This window comes from Coptis chinensis, chromosome 8 (assembly GCF_015680905.1).
Source record: "Coptis chinensis isolate HL-2020 chromosome 8, ASM1568090v1, whole genome shotgun sequence".
Classification (NCBI taxonomy): domain Eukaryota; kingdom Viridiplantae; phylum Streptophyta; class Magnoliopsida; order Ranunculales; family Ranunculaceae; genus Coptis; species Coptis chinensis.
The window spans coordinates 5014150-5028946 of record NC_141463.1 but is presented as its reverse complement, the minus strand read 5'-3'; the positions used below and the strand labels follow the sequence as shown (position 1 = coordinate 5028946).

The following is a 14797-nucleotide window of genomic DNA, read 5'->3' as shown; positions in this document are numbered from 1 at the left end:
GCCTAGGGTGAGCAATTCCCCAGCGTAATTTTCTTTACCTAGTATATAGGATCTGAGTACAACTTACAGTTTCTGTCAACGCAAAAGATTTGATGGTCCTTGTTTCTATGAATCTATATGGTCCTGCACCAGGAAAAAAAAAGGTCCGCATAATTACAAGGCTTGTGCATTGAAATCGAATCACAACAAACTACAGAAGTAGGTATGCAATTTAGGAACAGTGATGTGGGGCTTTGGGTTCGCTTACGTTTGTGTGCTACTCGATCATCATGCTCTCCAATTCAGGTTTAATAGCAATACACAAAACTAACTGCCTTTCTGAGATTTTTCTGTTTTTTTTGAAGTACGTATCATACTTTGCTAGTTTGATTTTATGAGATCTTAAATGAAGAGAATACAAGTTAATTGGTTAGACCTTCCCACCGAAATTCTACCTCTCATTTCTGAGAAACTACTTGGCATCAAAGACTTCATCCGCTTCGGCGCTGTTTGCCACCCATGGCATTCCATTTTCATTAAAAAACGACACCGTTTGCCTCGCCAACCTCCCCTGCTCTTGCTTTCCACTGGACCTTTTTTTTATCGTGAAACACGCAGTTCCTATGACATTTGTGAGAATAGGGTTACCAATCTACCAGTACCACACAACAAATCTTGTTATGGTTCGAGTGAGGGATGGCTACTAGTGCTTGCTGGCGGTCAGAGTTTTACATTTTCTCTGTTCAATCCATTCTTGTTAGTTAATAACATGATCGAGCTCTCTCGCAAACTTGATGGAACTACTAGAGAAATATTTATTGCGAAAGTAGTTTTGTCAGCGAACCCTGCTTTGAGTCCTGATTATGTTATGATGGCAATTCATGGTGGTCATAACAAGTTGGCCTTCTTCAAGCCTGGTAAAACTGCTTGGACTACTGTGGATTCTGAATTCGAATGGATAAGTGATATCATTTACTGTAGAAATCAATTCTATGTTTTGGATTCTTTTGGATTAGTTTGGGCTTGTCACGTGAGTTCTCCGCATCCAAGATTGTTTAAAGTCGCGCCACCCGTTGATGAGAAATGTTATGGGAAGCATAACTATATAGTAGAATCATCTGGAGATTTGTTGCAGTTTAGATGGATAGATGTTCAGAAACAGGAATTTGAAGTCTTTAAGTGGGATCAGATTGCGTTTAAGTGGGCTGAAGTAAAGAGCTTATGCGGACAAGCATTGTTTCTAGGCCGTAATACTTCCATTTCTGTAATGGCTTCATGCTTCCCTTGTTGCAAGTCGAATTGTATATACTTTATTGACCAGCCCCATGACAAACGTCCTTGCGTGAAAGTCTACAACTTGGAAGATGGCAGTATCAAACCACAATATCCAATTGAGTCAGAACACACCATGTAAGCTGATATTCTGGTTGAGCCAACTCTTCAAGGGTAACATGATTGAATGTTCTATTTTTTTCTTGAGCAAACTTTGTTGGACAATCCACTCTTGTTTTGCAGTTACTGTGGTTAGATCCTCACATGGACATGGTCTTCTATTCTGGATGGGTGATCTTCTTCTTGCTTTTTAATGTACGTAATGCATCTTATTTAACTTGCTTGAGATTGGTATGCATCACACTGCAGTCTTATTTACAATTTTAAGTTAGGAACAAAAGGTTTACCAACAAAGTTTGCATTTGATACTTGGGCCGCATTTTCTTATGCTTATGCTAGCACCAACATTTGAGCTGCCAGTGTCTTGGTCAAACTGTCTGGAACTCTGGAAGTTCATATCATTGGAAAAAATTTGCGAGGATCTATTACTATTTTAAACTCACTAAATATCTGTTTTAGTTCCAATTTAGTTCTTGATGTAATCAAAGCTCAGTCTTAGTTGCGGTTTTGCATAATGAATGGCCTGGAATTATTGTACTTCTGATTCTCATTGGATACCATGTCTTCAGTTTGCTAAGTTCTGGTTCGGTCCCAAATTGATTAAATTGAGAATGGAAACCTGCACAAAACAGATGGAGATTATGGTCGACTCCATTACAGCAAATCAAAATGCATAAACTTAGGAGATACATAAGAATTGAGTGTTCATACTTGATCCTAGTACTCTGTTCGGAAAGGAAATATGTAGGCCATTTAGATATACTTAACGAGTCAGCTAATAATGCTTACAGAAAACGTAAGTATCGAGAACAATAGTGGAGAAGACAAGAAAACCATAAGTATCGAGAACAATAGTGGAGAATGTTGTATGCAGATAAAAGAAAACAATAGAAGACAAGGACAGAATAAAAGGTAATAACCAAGGCGCGGATTAGGCTGTCCTTAAGGAAAGATTTCGCCCCTTCCAATGGTGCAGAAAGGCAACAGTGGCGTCTTCCTCACAGGATTCAATGGTTAACAATGGCGACTTTGCACTAGAAACGGACTACCCTCTAGAACAATAATATAACTCTCTCTGGCGGTGACGAAGAAGAGAAGAAGAATAGGTGTGAATCTCTCGTTTTAGAAAGTGGGATGAAGACCGATAGAGTATTATTCACGATTTCTGGTTTTCTCTTGAATTGGATTCGCTGGTGTATAGAGGCAGCAACAGCACGACTTCTGGTATACACGAGTTCTCTCTCTCTGTTCTGTGATTATATCTCTCTATGAACACAGCAATGTTTATATAGAGTATGATCGGTTATCATAGATGGAGAAGGACACCTCTCCAAACCGAGTAGAACTCTAGCTAGCCGAAACTTGCTGCAAAAGCAAAAACCAAGTTTAGGCAATTGGTAATCTACTACCCACTAGACAAACAGCCCAAGCCGACTTGACTTGGTGTGGGGCGGGCGGGCGCACGCGTGTGTGGCTTTGGGTGAGTCCTCCCTCCTAACACAAAAGCCTTTGTACCCTAAGGGCACGCCCTTATGCTAGAGGATCACCTCATATACCTCACTTGCTAGTGGTGGTTCACCAATGTGGGACTAAACAACACACAAGTATTTTGAAATACTCTTTAGAGATTCCAACAATCCCCCACTATTTCAAAATACTAATAGTCCCCCACTATTTTGGAATAGGATATTACAAAAGAAATGGGTTAACGAAATGCCAGAGAGAATCGAAAAAACAATGCATAAGATACTGGTGCTTTTCGGGCTTGAACCAGTCATAGGGTAACATGTCTTATAATACGTGAAAGTGGTGGATTAAAAAATCTTTGAACCAACATTACCTTGTAGTAAAATAGAGGACATGCACCCATATTGCTCTTTCATTATATGCCCGTTTCTAGCGGTTGATACGGCTTTTTGGCCCTTACTTACGCTTTGTGTTCCATGAATGCTCTAGAGTATTTGCCTGAATACTCATAAGAACCGACCCAGTTCTACATTCACGTAGGTCCATCAAGTGTACATTGCAGTTAAAATACACTATCTCATAAAATTAATGGACTATGGATTCCATTAAGAGTAAAATAACTCATCCTTTTCTCATTGCAATTCAAGTTATACAAAGTATACAAAAATGCTATCTAGTCATAGGGTGGGACGTCTCAAAGAAAGACAATAGCATACCGGGCGGCGAGGTGACTTGTTTTTCCCTTTGAACCTACTTCATGGGATCTCCAATCACATAGGTGGGGTTGCCGTCGATTAATAAGCCCTCTATCTAAGGCAAAAGTTCGATCCCCCTCGACGTATCAACCACTTGTCTCCTGTTAAGTGGTTTTGTCAGAGGATCGGCCAAATTTAACTCTGACCTCACATAATCTAGAGCCACAACTCCAGTTCCAAAGAAATGCTTTATAGATCAGTAGTCTCGGGCGAATATGCCTGCTTTTCCCATTATACAATTTGCTCTTTGCCTTTGCTATTGCGGCCTGACAGTCACAATGCATATGTACATCAGCTGGAGGTGGTTTTGTACCAATAGGAAGATCTGCCAAGAGGTTTCTAAGCCACTCAGCCTCAGCACTTGCTTTATCTAAAGCAATAAGCTCGGACTCCATGGTTGAACGAGCTATCAAGGTCTGCTTAGAAGATTTCCAAAGCGGCGCACCTCCACCTAGGGTGAAAATATAACCACTAGTGGACTTGATATCATGAGAATCAGATATCCAGTTTGCATCACAATAACCCTCTATCACAGGTGGAGTTTGTCTAAACCGTATGCCGTAATTCATTGTTCCTCTCAAGTACTTGGCTAGTCTCTCTAAGGCACTCCAATGTTCCTGGCTAGGACAATGAGTGTATCTGCTTAGCCTGCTAACTGCATAAGCAATGTCAGGTCTAGTGCAATTCATCAAGTACATGAGACTACCAATAATTTGGGCATATCTAGATTGAAGGACACCATATTGAGCATTTTTCTGAAGTTCACTATTTGCCTCATAAGGTGTCGACACAGGCTTACTATCATAAAAGTTAAACTTCTTCAAAAACTTCTCAACATAATGCTCTTGTGAAAGCGTATAGCCATCACAGTTTCTGATGATTTTGATTCCAAGAATCACATCAGCTTCTCCCAAGTCCTTCATTTCAAATTGGGAGGATAAAAACATCTTGGTGTTTCTCACAACATCAAGGCTAGGACTCATGATTAACATGTCATCCACATATAGACAGGTAATCACATATGTATTCACATCAAAAGATTTAAAGTAAATACATTTATCAGCATCATTTATGTGATATCCATTAGACATCATGACACTGTCAAACTTTTCATGCCATTGTTTTGGCGCTTGTTTCAACCTATATAAAGACTTAACTAACTTGCATACCTTATGCTCATTCTCTGGTACTATCGTACCCTCAGGCTGCATCATATATATTTTTTCATCAAGATTTACATCCATTTGATGAATAAATAAATTATGAATAGCAGCTAGAGCCATTAGAACTCTTATAGAAGAAATCCTAGTTACAGGAGAATAAGTATCAAAATAGTCAATGCCTTTTTTCTGGGAGAACCCCTTGACTACAAGTCTAGCCTTGTATTTCTCAATGGAACCATCTAGTTTCAATTTATTTTTGAAGATCCACTTGTAACGTATAGGTTTCGCCCCAGGAGGTAGATCAACTATCTTCCAGGTGTGATTAGCTATAATCGAATCTAGTTCTGAGTGTATAGCATCCTTCCAGAAAGGTGCATCTCGAGAACTGATTGCCTCATTATACGTCACATTATCATCATCAAGAAGAAATGTGTAAAAGTCATCACCAACATTGGTGGATTTCCTGTCTCTTTTACTCTTCCGAATTTCTTGTTCAGAAATTTCAGGATCTGTTGATTGTTGTTCACTAGGAGCAACCAACCTCTCAATGCCAATTTTCAAAGGAAACAAATTCTCAAAGAAATCAGCATTTTTACTCTCTATAATAGTGTTAGCATCGACAAGGTTATTATCAGATTTTACTACTAAAAATCTATATGCAGCACTATTATGAGCATAACCAATGAACATACAATCAACAGTTCTAGGTCCCAATTTTCTCTTTTTAGGTTCGTTCACAAGAACCTTAGCAAGACACCCCCACATTTTTAAGTATGTAAGGTTAGGTACATGACCTTTTCATAACTCATATGGTGTCTTATTCCCTGTTTTCTTGTTGGGTATCCTATTCTGTATATGGCAAGTAGATAGGATTGCTTCCCCACAAGTTCGTTCAGAAGCTCCGAACTTACAAGCATAGCATTCATCATCTCTTTTAGTGTTCTGTTTTTCCGTTCGGCTACTCCATTAGACTCGGGAGAGTATGGTGGAGTAGTCTCATGAATAATGCCACTCTTGTCACAAAATTCCTGGAAGGGGTTAGACTCATATTCTCCACCCCTATTAGACCGAAGTCTCTTAATCTTACAGATTAAAATTTGTTTTCAACTTCAGCTTTGTACTTTGAGAAACATCTCACCTGCCTCATGCTTGTGTCTAAGTAAATATACCATGGTGTACCTAGAGAAGTCATCTATGAATGTAATATAATAAAACTTCCCCCCTCTAGACATGGTACTTCTGAATTCACCCAAATCCGTATGAATAAGAGTTAGTAATCCAGTTTTATCTCTAGACACAGTTCTGCAGGGTTTCTTCGTGGCTTTAGTCTCAACACATATTTCACATTTATCATTAGAAAAATCAGAAATATCAGACAATAAACCACATGCTTTCATCCTTTTCATATACTGAACATTCACATGTCCTAGTCTACCATGCCATATATTAAAAGAGTCAAGCAAGTAAGCAGAAGCAGATTCATTCTTATTAATGATAATGTTGTCAAGTACATTTAACATGAAAAGACCACTGTTATTACAATAACCTTTACCAACAAAACCCTCATTCTTTGTCAGAACAAACTTGTCACTCTCAAAAGTCACCTTGGCCTTGACTTTTCCCAATAAGGACCACGAAATCAGATTCTCATCATCTCGGGAACATGAAGAACATTACTAAGTGAAAGGGTTTTCCCTGAAGTTAACTTCAGAAGAACCTTGCCTGTTCCCTCAACAGGAACAGACCTAGAGTCACCCATATAGACATTTTCATCTTTCACTAGTATGTAGTCTGAGAAGGCTTCAACATCACCACAGGCGTGGCGGTGGCACCGAATCTAGTACCCAGTTCCTCTTCCCAGTGGCTATGAACACTTGTGACACCACAGCAGCCACAATATCATCTCCCTCAACTAGATTAGCATTGGGAGGATCATCAGTGTCTTTCTTGTGTCTGCACTGAAAAGCCCTATGTCCAGGTTTACCACAAACATAACAATTTCCATTGCCAGTACCACTCCTTTTAAAAGAAGTGTCTTTGACCTTGAAATTCTTATTTTTGTTGTACTTCTGCTTTTTAGAGGTTTTGTTAGATTTGCTGGGATTACCTTCAATGATATTGGCTTTAGAATGGAATTCCTTAGACAACACCTCATCCCGAGTATTGTTCTTTTCCTCTATGTGAATGTGAATGATCACATCCTCAAGAGTCATCTGTTTACGCTTATGCTTCATACTATTTTTATAGTGTTTCCAAGACTCGGGGAGTTTCTCAATCAAACATCCAGCAACAAAGGTTTCGGGTAAATTAATACCCTCAGTTTTCAAATCATTAATCAGCACATGAAAATCATGGATTTGAGACGTTACATCTCTATCCTCTCTCATATGGAACTTTAGAAAAGTCCCAATAGCATATTTCTGAGTACCAGCATCCTCTATTATGTATTTCTTGTTCAAACTCTCCCATATATCATGTGCATTCTTATTTGAACAATAAATATCAAAAATTTCATTGGACAAGGTACTCAAAATAGCATGACGACATACCTTATTCCCATTGAGCCAAGCAGCTTGATTTCTTTCGAAATCATTAGAACCCTCCACGGGTCTTTGTATCGATGAGATACTTTGCATAGTTGAGTACATCTAGGGCTGTGAACACCCTTTCTCTCCATCTCTTGAAGTGTGAACTGTTGAAGGATTCAATCTTTGACACATTAGGTAAGTTCATGAGCATTCAAGTAGAGGTGCAAAGATCTCTCATAGGACGGTAACTTCCATGACTCGAAATTGGTTTCTTTGATCGGGCGTGGTGTCAACGGTGTAGACATCTTGATCTTTCCTTAAGATTGTTGTATGCAGATAAAAGAAAATAATAGAAGACAAGGACGAATAAAAGGTAATAACCAAGGCGCCAGATTAGTCATCCTTAAGGAAAGATTTCGCCCCTTCCAATGGTGCGAAACAAAGCGTGGCGTCTTTCTCACAGGATTCAATGGTTAATAGTAGCCTGACTTTGCACTAGAACAGACTACCCTCTAGAACAGCAATATAACTCTCTCTGGCGGCTGACAGGAAGAAGAGAAGAAGAATAGGTGTGAATCTCTGTTTCTGAGAAGTGGGATGAAGACTGATAGAGTATTCAGGATTTCTGGTTTTCTCTTGAATTGGATTCGCTGGTGTATAAAGGCAGCAGCAGCAGCACGACTTCTAGTATACACGAGTTCTCTCTCTCTGCGTCTCTCTCTCTCTGTTCTGTGATGATATCTCTCTATGAACACAGCAGTGTTTATATAGAGTATGATCGGTTATCATAGATGGAGAAGGACACCTCTCCAAGTCGGTTTCACAAAACCAATTTGAAGTAGAACTCTAGCTAGCCGAAACTTGCTGCAAAAGCAAAAACCAAGTTTAGGCAATTGGTAATCCACTAGACAAACAGCCCAAGCCCAACCCGATGCGACTTGGTGCGGGCGCGTGTGTGGCTTTGGGTGAGTCCTCCCTCCTAATACAAAAGCCTTTGTACCCTAAGGGCACGCCCTTATGCTAGAGGATCACCTCATATACCTCACTTGCTAGTGGTGGTTCACCAATGTGGGACTAAACAACACACAAGTATTTTGAAATACTCTTTAGAGATTCCAACAGAGAAGACAAGAATATGACTTGGTATATGACAATGTTGGTTTTCACTGGCGTTTCAAATATTCAATGCTTTCAATATGATCATATATTCATATTTCAACACTTCAATTGTGCTATTTAAAAAGTTGTCATTTCTAAAGTTGGCCTTGTGGAGTTGTTTTTGCAAAAGGTAAGCAAAATTGCATTGATATGTGGCCTTACGGAGATTAATTAACAAATCTGGTGTGGCCTTACGGAGATTAATTTACAAATCTGGCGGGTTGAAAGAGGTAGATAGCCATAAATTAGGGAGTAGCAGAAATTTAAGGATAAGTGATTCTGGTGAGGTTGCACAGAGATGTTCTGTTGCATCTAGCTTGCTTGAGCAGCAGAAAGCTTGCATCTAGCCACTCTGTTATTTGTCTCTGTAATTTCATTTGAAGCCACAAAAACCAATTCTTTGGTAAAGGTCTTTCATAACATCAAATTCCCCAATGACCGAGTGTTGCACCTTTGTATCTTTGGATGTCAGAGAGCAAGAAATAAGGAGACGAATATGTTTCAATCAAAATAACTGACATGGTGAGAGACAACAGAACATGAAGTCCCAACCTGATAACTCGTAAAATTTAGCAACAATCGTATCTTTGACTGGTCCTATAGATAAATGTTCAATTGGGGATGGGGTGGAGGAATGTATAAATGACCAGTAAAAAATCTGGAGCTCCACATAGGGACCTGATCATATTTGGATGGGTGACTAACCAAATAGGCAGTCATCTATCCCCCTAAACCAACTGAACGTGCATCACGTTATCTAGAAGAGGACTACCAGAGAAAAATGGACAGTGTACCGGCCACCTAAATGTGTATTTTTCATGACCAAAAAATAGTATTAATCTTTCTGAGATATGACTTAAAAGAGATGTGCAATTGCAAATAGAAACACTCGAGAGTTTAAGATCGACTGCATTATAAAACGCTTTTTTTCCAGAAACACAACCAACATTACCCAACGGATGATAGAGTTAAGAGGAAAGGTATACCTCTTGCTTCAAAATGCAGATTATGCGACAAGGAGGACGAAAGCATCGTTCATATGCTATGGGAATGTAACATAACTAAGAACTTATGGGTTTGGGTTGCTGACATGCTCAAAGTCTCTCCCGCATCATGAGAGCATCGATCGACTTGAGCCCTATTAGAAAGGAACTCTGGAATGCAGCTGCAATCCATCTTATGGCACAAATATGGAAAACTAGGAATCGAATATACTTTGACGATGACAAACTGAATGAATGGAATCTAAAGAAGGAGGTCATCAAGGGTATTAAAGTTGTTGGTCTGCTGTATACTGGCCACATGTACAACTCAGTGGACGACTTATCTATTCTTCACTTTTTAAACATCAAAGGAAGGGTGAGGGCAGCAACAAGAATCAGTGAAGCATCATGGACTAATAGGGTTTGTCAAAGCAAACACTGACGGTTCGGCTCTTGGCAACCTAGGTCTTGGTGGTGCGGGAGTAATATTCAGGGGAAACAATGCAGAGTTGCTGGGAGTTCTAGCCCATGGAATGGGGATGACTACAAGCTATGAGGCTGAATGCACACCATTGTCAGATCGGCAAAACGGGCGAAGTTGGAAGCAAGAACGTCTCGAAACAAAATGGGGGTAGAATGTGATTCAAAGTTTGCGCTCTTGGCCTTCGGAACAGGCACAATTCCTTGGAAACTGCAAGCTAGTTGGAAGAGAGCTATTCATAAGCTTGACTACTGGCACATTTCTCACACATATAGGTAAGCCAATTTCGGAGCAGATGCGGCAGCAAAGAAGGGTGCAACACTCCTACCAAAAGACATGTTATGGAGCTACACAAGACCAAGCTATATCACAAATAAAACTAGAATGTCCTTGTAAAGGGGTGTTTTGGTTTTCCTTTAGAGATACTGAAGAAAGGAGAATGGGTTGAGATTTTCTGGAAAGACCGAGTTCGTTGATGAGCGAGCTGCCTACGTATTTTCTCTTGGTTTTTTAAGGGGAGAGAAGAATCAGGTCTCACATAGTTCAAGTAGGTGGTATTTATAGGCCTATGGAAGTGTATATCCTAGAGACACGTGTACCTCTTGCTCACGTGTAGGGTGGAGATTGTGAATGAGTGTTGGGCTGGTTTTAGTATAAGTCGTGTGCTGATTGGGAGTTGGCGCGGTAGTCCCTATTTCCCGGTGGTGGGAAATACAAGTAAGATTTTGGTAATGATTACACCTGGTGGTGACTTTATCTGAGGCGTTCTGTCTCTAGCCGTTTGTTCGTACTGAGACATCCTTGATTGAGCTTAAATGTACCACCTACATGAAGGGAGCTGCTCACAGATCGGTCTTGGAGGTCGATGTCTTGGGTTCGCCTATGCTACGCGTGTGTGCAATATTCCTTGATGAGGATATTACTCTACTTCACAAGGGAGCTGCTCACAGATCGGTCTTGGAGGTCGATGTCCTGAGTTCGCTTATGCTTCACGCGTGTGCGATATTCCTTAATGAGGATATTACTCCCTTACACAGCCCCCTCTCAGTAGATTGTTTATGTCCCTGGAAACGATCTGCTGAGAGAAAAACGGAAGAACGTGTGGAGCATGAGCGAGCTGTGGTGGACGATCCGACTGGTCAAGGGGAGATGTCGTCATCAAGTGAGTTGCCCCCTGGGACGGTGGATCATCGTGCTGCGAGCTCGTTCCCCAAACTTAGGGCAGCGTATGGGATCAACGTTCCCGATCTAGAGATATACGAACCACGGTTGAGTGAAAATGTACGTAGTGAAGAGTACAACCCGCCGAATGGGAGGGTAATCATCTGTGAGGGCCAGCTGAGAGCGTATATGCAAATACCGTTCTCGAAACTGGTGTGTGACTTCTTGGCTCACTGTTGGAAGCCTCCTTGTCAGTTTGTTGGTAACACCTGGTGATTGTTTAAGGTGTTCGACCTGTTGAATGCGAGTGGGGAATACGACATAGGGGTATCCGACATAGTTGAGCATTATGTTGTGAGGCGATCTGGTAATTTGAACTTTAGTTTGCAAACGATGACGACGCGTTTTGCTGTGATCGACGGTGTAAGCAACGAGGCCTGGACAAAGAGGTCGTTGTTGTTAGTTGGCAACTACTGTGCTAACGGATGTAGGTTGCAAACTAGGATTTGTAACATATCCGGTGGGTAGGAATGCTTTTCTTTTGTTGCTTTACTTGGTGATTCACGGTTGTGCTAACTGCCTAACTGGTCTATATCTCTTCTTTGTTTGTAGATTTTTCTGTGAAGACGCGAACTGATCGTGGGGAGATAGAGAGGTTTGCGCGGCTGACTCGAACAGAAAAACAAGCGAAGTTGCCCGAAGTTGCTCATTTCTTTGTGGAAAGGGGTGGGCCTGCGATCCGGGAAAAAAGAAAAGCTCAAAAAGACCGAGCTCGAGGTCAGACGAGGCGAGAGGTGATGGAGACGTGTACGAGTGACTTGGTAATGCGGGAAGATAGGAATCGGGCTCGTGGCGGCTCGAGACGACCCGCTAGAGGTGGTGCCTCAGGGGGTGGTGGGTCGAGCTCCCGACCTGAAGGGGGGTCGATCGATGCTCCTGTAGAGTTGGAGACGGTGGTCTTCAACCCTCGTGCAAGGAACATGTCGGAGAAGAGATGACATGACGCCTCTGAGCAAGACATTGCCCGAGTTGCCAAAATGGCGCAAGACGCTTGGGGAAAGCTCCAGTAGCGGGGCGCTCGTGGTGATCCGGCTGGTGCTACAGTTGCTCACCGGAGTCGGGTGCGACCGGAGCAGGTCATGGACTTGGCCACCTTTGGGGCGGGGTCTAGTCCGTCTCGACTGGGGCGTGAACCCAGTCCGCTGGCGAAAGCGAAGGCTCCCCGCAAAGCAAGTGGAAAAGTTGTTATGGTTGCTGATGACTTAGAGTCACAGTTTGTATATTTGGACGACAATGGGGCGCAACGAACTGTGAGGCAAAGTGATTGTAGCTTCAAGTTGAGTAAGGTATCGGCCTGTCTGCTAGAACAGATAGCTCTGAACGGCAAACGTAAGGAGCTGGATGAAAGAGGGCTGGCTGATAACCTGAAGCGAATGGAAGTCGCGCAATGTCTGGTATGTGGGTTTGTCTCCTTTTGATGTATCTGTTCACCTATGCACGTTGTTGTGACTTGGTTATTAACATATGTGTGTAATTGCAGTTGGTAAGTGGGTTTCAGAAGTTGAAGGAGATTGCTCAGTTCGCGGAGGTAGATAGAGAAGCTGTGGTGAAGCTGTCCGACGAGCTGAAAAATGTTCAGGACGCCGCAAAGATGGAACGTGAGGAGCTGGAAGACCTGAAGAAAGCACATCAAGCTCGAAGTCCGCCAAGATCTTTGAAGATACCGGGCGTAAGATCTGAGGCAAAAACTACAGGGAGCTGAAGAGAATGTTCTGGCAGCGACTGTGGACATTGGTAGGCTGAACGAGTATACCTTACACTGCAAGAAGGTTGCTCAAGACGGTACAAAGGCCTATGATGACCTGGATGCTGACTTTGTTGGGCTGGAAGTGGACTATAAGGCTCTGAAGGAGGAGCAAACACGCTAGATGTCTCGTACCTCAGTGGAACAGGTGGAAGGAGATGTTGGTGGCGTTCTTGCTTCTTCAGTGGTCATGCCAGAGGCTGTGACACCGCGAACTGAAGCTGCTGCATCTGATGTGCTCATGAGTTTGAACTTGGATGGAGTGTCTGTTGTGGTGGATGGAAGGGATGCTGAAATTGATGAGTCGCTCGTGCCTGGAGAGTTAACTATTGTGCCTAGAGAGGGCGAGTTGTAAATTGTTTTGTTATCTTTGTCGCCTTATAAGCCGCGGATACAATAAGCCGGTTTCCCAGGGGTAACTGGGCGCTTCATCTTTCTTGCGCTTATGTGCTATTACTTTGAACGAGCTGGTATCTCGTACTAGTTTGGGGTAACCATGTGATGACGAATATTGTTTAGCCGGGTTAGATTTCCTGAGTAGTCTCAACAACTCGGCTAAAGAACGAATGGTGGTTCAGGTCTGTTGGAATAGGTCGTTGTTTGCTTATATGCTATGCTTGTTGTTTGTTTCCCAACTGTGTGTGTGTCGCTTGCTTGATTGTGTTTACAAATGATGATACTGCTATAACTATGCATGACGATTGGACTGCGGTGATAATTGCCTTGCAAATGACCGGTAAGCTTATATGAGCGTCTTGTCGTTAACTTGTCTTCAGCTATTTGGTGTCGCTCGTAATGATGCCACCAAATCGCCAGGCTCTCGTACATAGAGCAGGACGAATTGTGTTGTGTTCAGTGCCGCAAACGGCAGTATTCCCTCATGTGCGTGACACGTGTAGGAAAACGAGCAGTTCAAAGAACATAATGATGGCGGGCAGATGGCGTTTGGCGTCTCAAGGTAATTATGAGGCGCTTAGGGAAAAGACGTTACATATTAAATAAACTGTTCGTAGAATACCAAAAGGTATTTGCTTGGCTTCTTGTCTTAGCTCTTCTCTGCCCTATCACTCTGCCCTACCGCTGTGTATTACCTTCGTCGCTGCTTCTACAGGTACGTTTATTTTCATTTGTGAATGTTACTCCGTTGAGAAGGACTTGGTGTATAACTTTAGCTCATGTAATAGTATCTCTGTTCATAGGTTTGACCATGGCAAGGTGTCGCCCATATGTGAGAGGAGAAGGGAGTATGAGGGAGATGTCGCCTCTGATAATGGAGGAAATAGAATTCGATCATCATGTGCATGGTGATCGTGGTAAGAGGAAGGCTACTGCTGTAGGAGCCAAGGGTCACAAACGACCTAGGAGAGCTGGTCGTCCGGCTGGCGGCATTGTGTTTAGGTCGCCACAGCGGGTAGGTGAAACTGCTTGTCATGCTGCAGAGCGTAGCGACCTGAGGCAATGTCACCAAGTCGTTGGTGAGAGTTCGTCCCCGCGATGTGGGGATGTGGGGAGCGAATTCTACTACCTGGGGAAGACGGGGAAGAAGCGTATGGTTAAACGCTCGGACTGTAGCTTCCACTCGACACCCATAGCGACTAGCGTTCTGAAGGGGATCGTGTTGGATGGTGACAAGGCAGAGGTGAAAGATGAGGACATGGAGACGCTGTTGGGGACGATAGACATGGCCGCTTGTTTGGTGAGTTCATGACACGCTAAGTTGTTGTGTTTGTTTCCAGGGCAGTCTGGCTCTTTAATTTCGTTCGTGCAGTTTCTTGCAGAGTATGATAAACTAAACTAGGCTGTGCAAAACACCGAGACTGATGATAACCCTCACGCCGAAAGGGGTGTATCGCGAAGCCGTGGGGGCGACAAGAGGAAGCTAGAAGTGATGACCACTAAGTATCAGAATGCTGCTGCCGAGAATGT

The 14797-nt window shown here is 42.5% G+C and overlaps 1 protein-coding gene across 1 annotated transcript; it reads left to right on the top strand.

Annotated features, from left to right (window-relative positions):
• Window positions 1-748: 748 nt before the first annotated feature.
• Window positions 749-1393, top strand: LOC147479490 (putative F-box protein At5g55150). Its single transcript, XM_086578425.1, has one exon. The coding sequence runs from the start codon at window positions 749-751 to the stop codon at window positions 1391-1393; it is 645 nt and encodes a 214-aa protein (XP_086434551.1).
• Window positions 1394-14797: the final 13404 nt, after the last annotated feature.

Excerpts from the sequence above, each read along its gene's own strand:
- LOC147479490 (XM_086578425.1), top strand. The coding sequence starts at position 749 with ATGATCGAGCTCTCTCGCAAACTTGATGGAACTACTAGAGAAATATTT.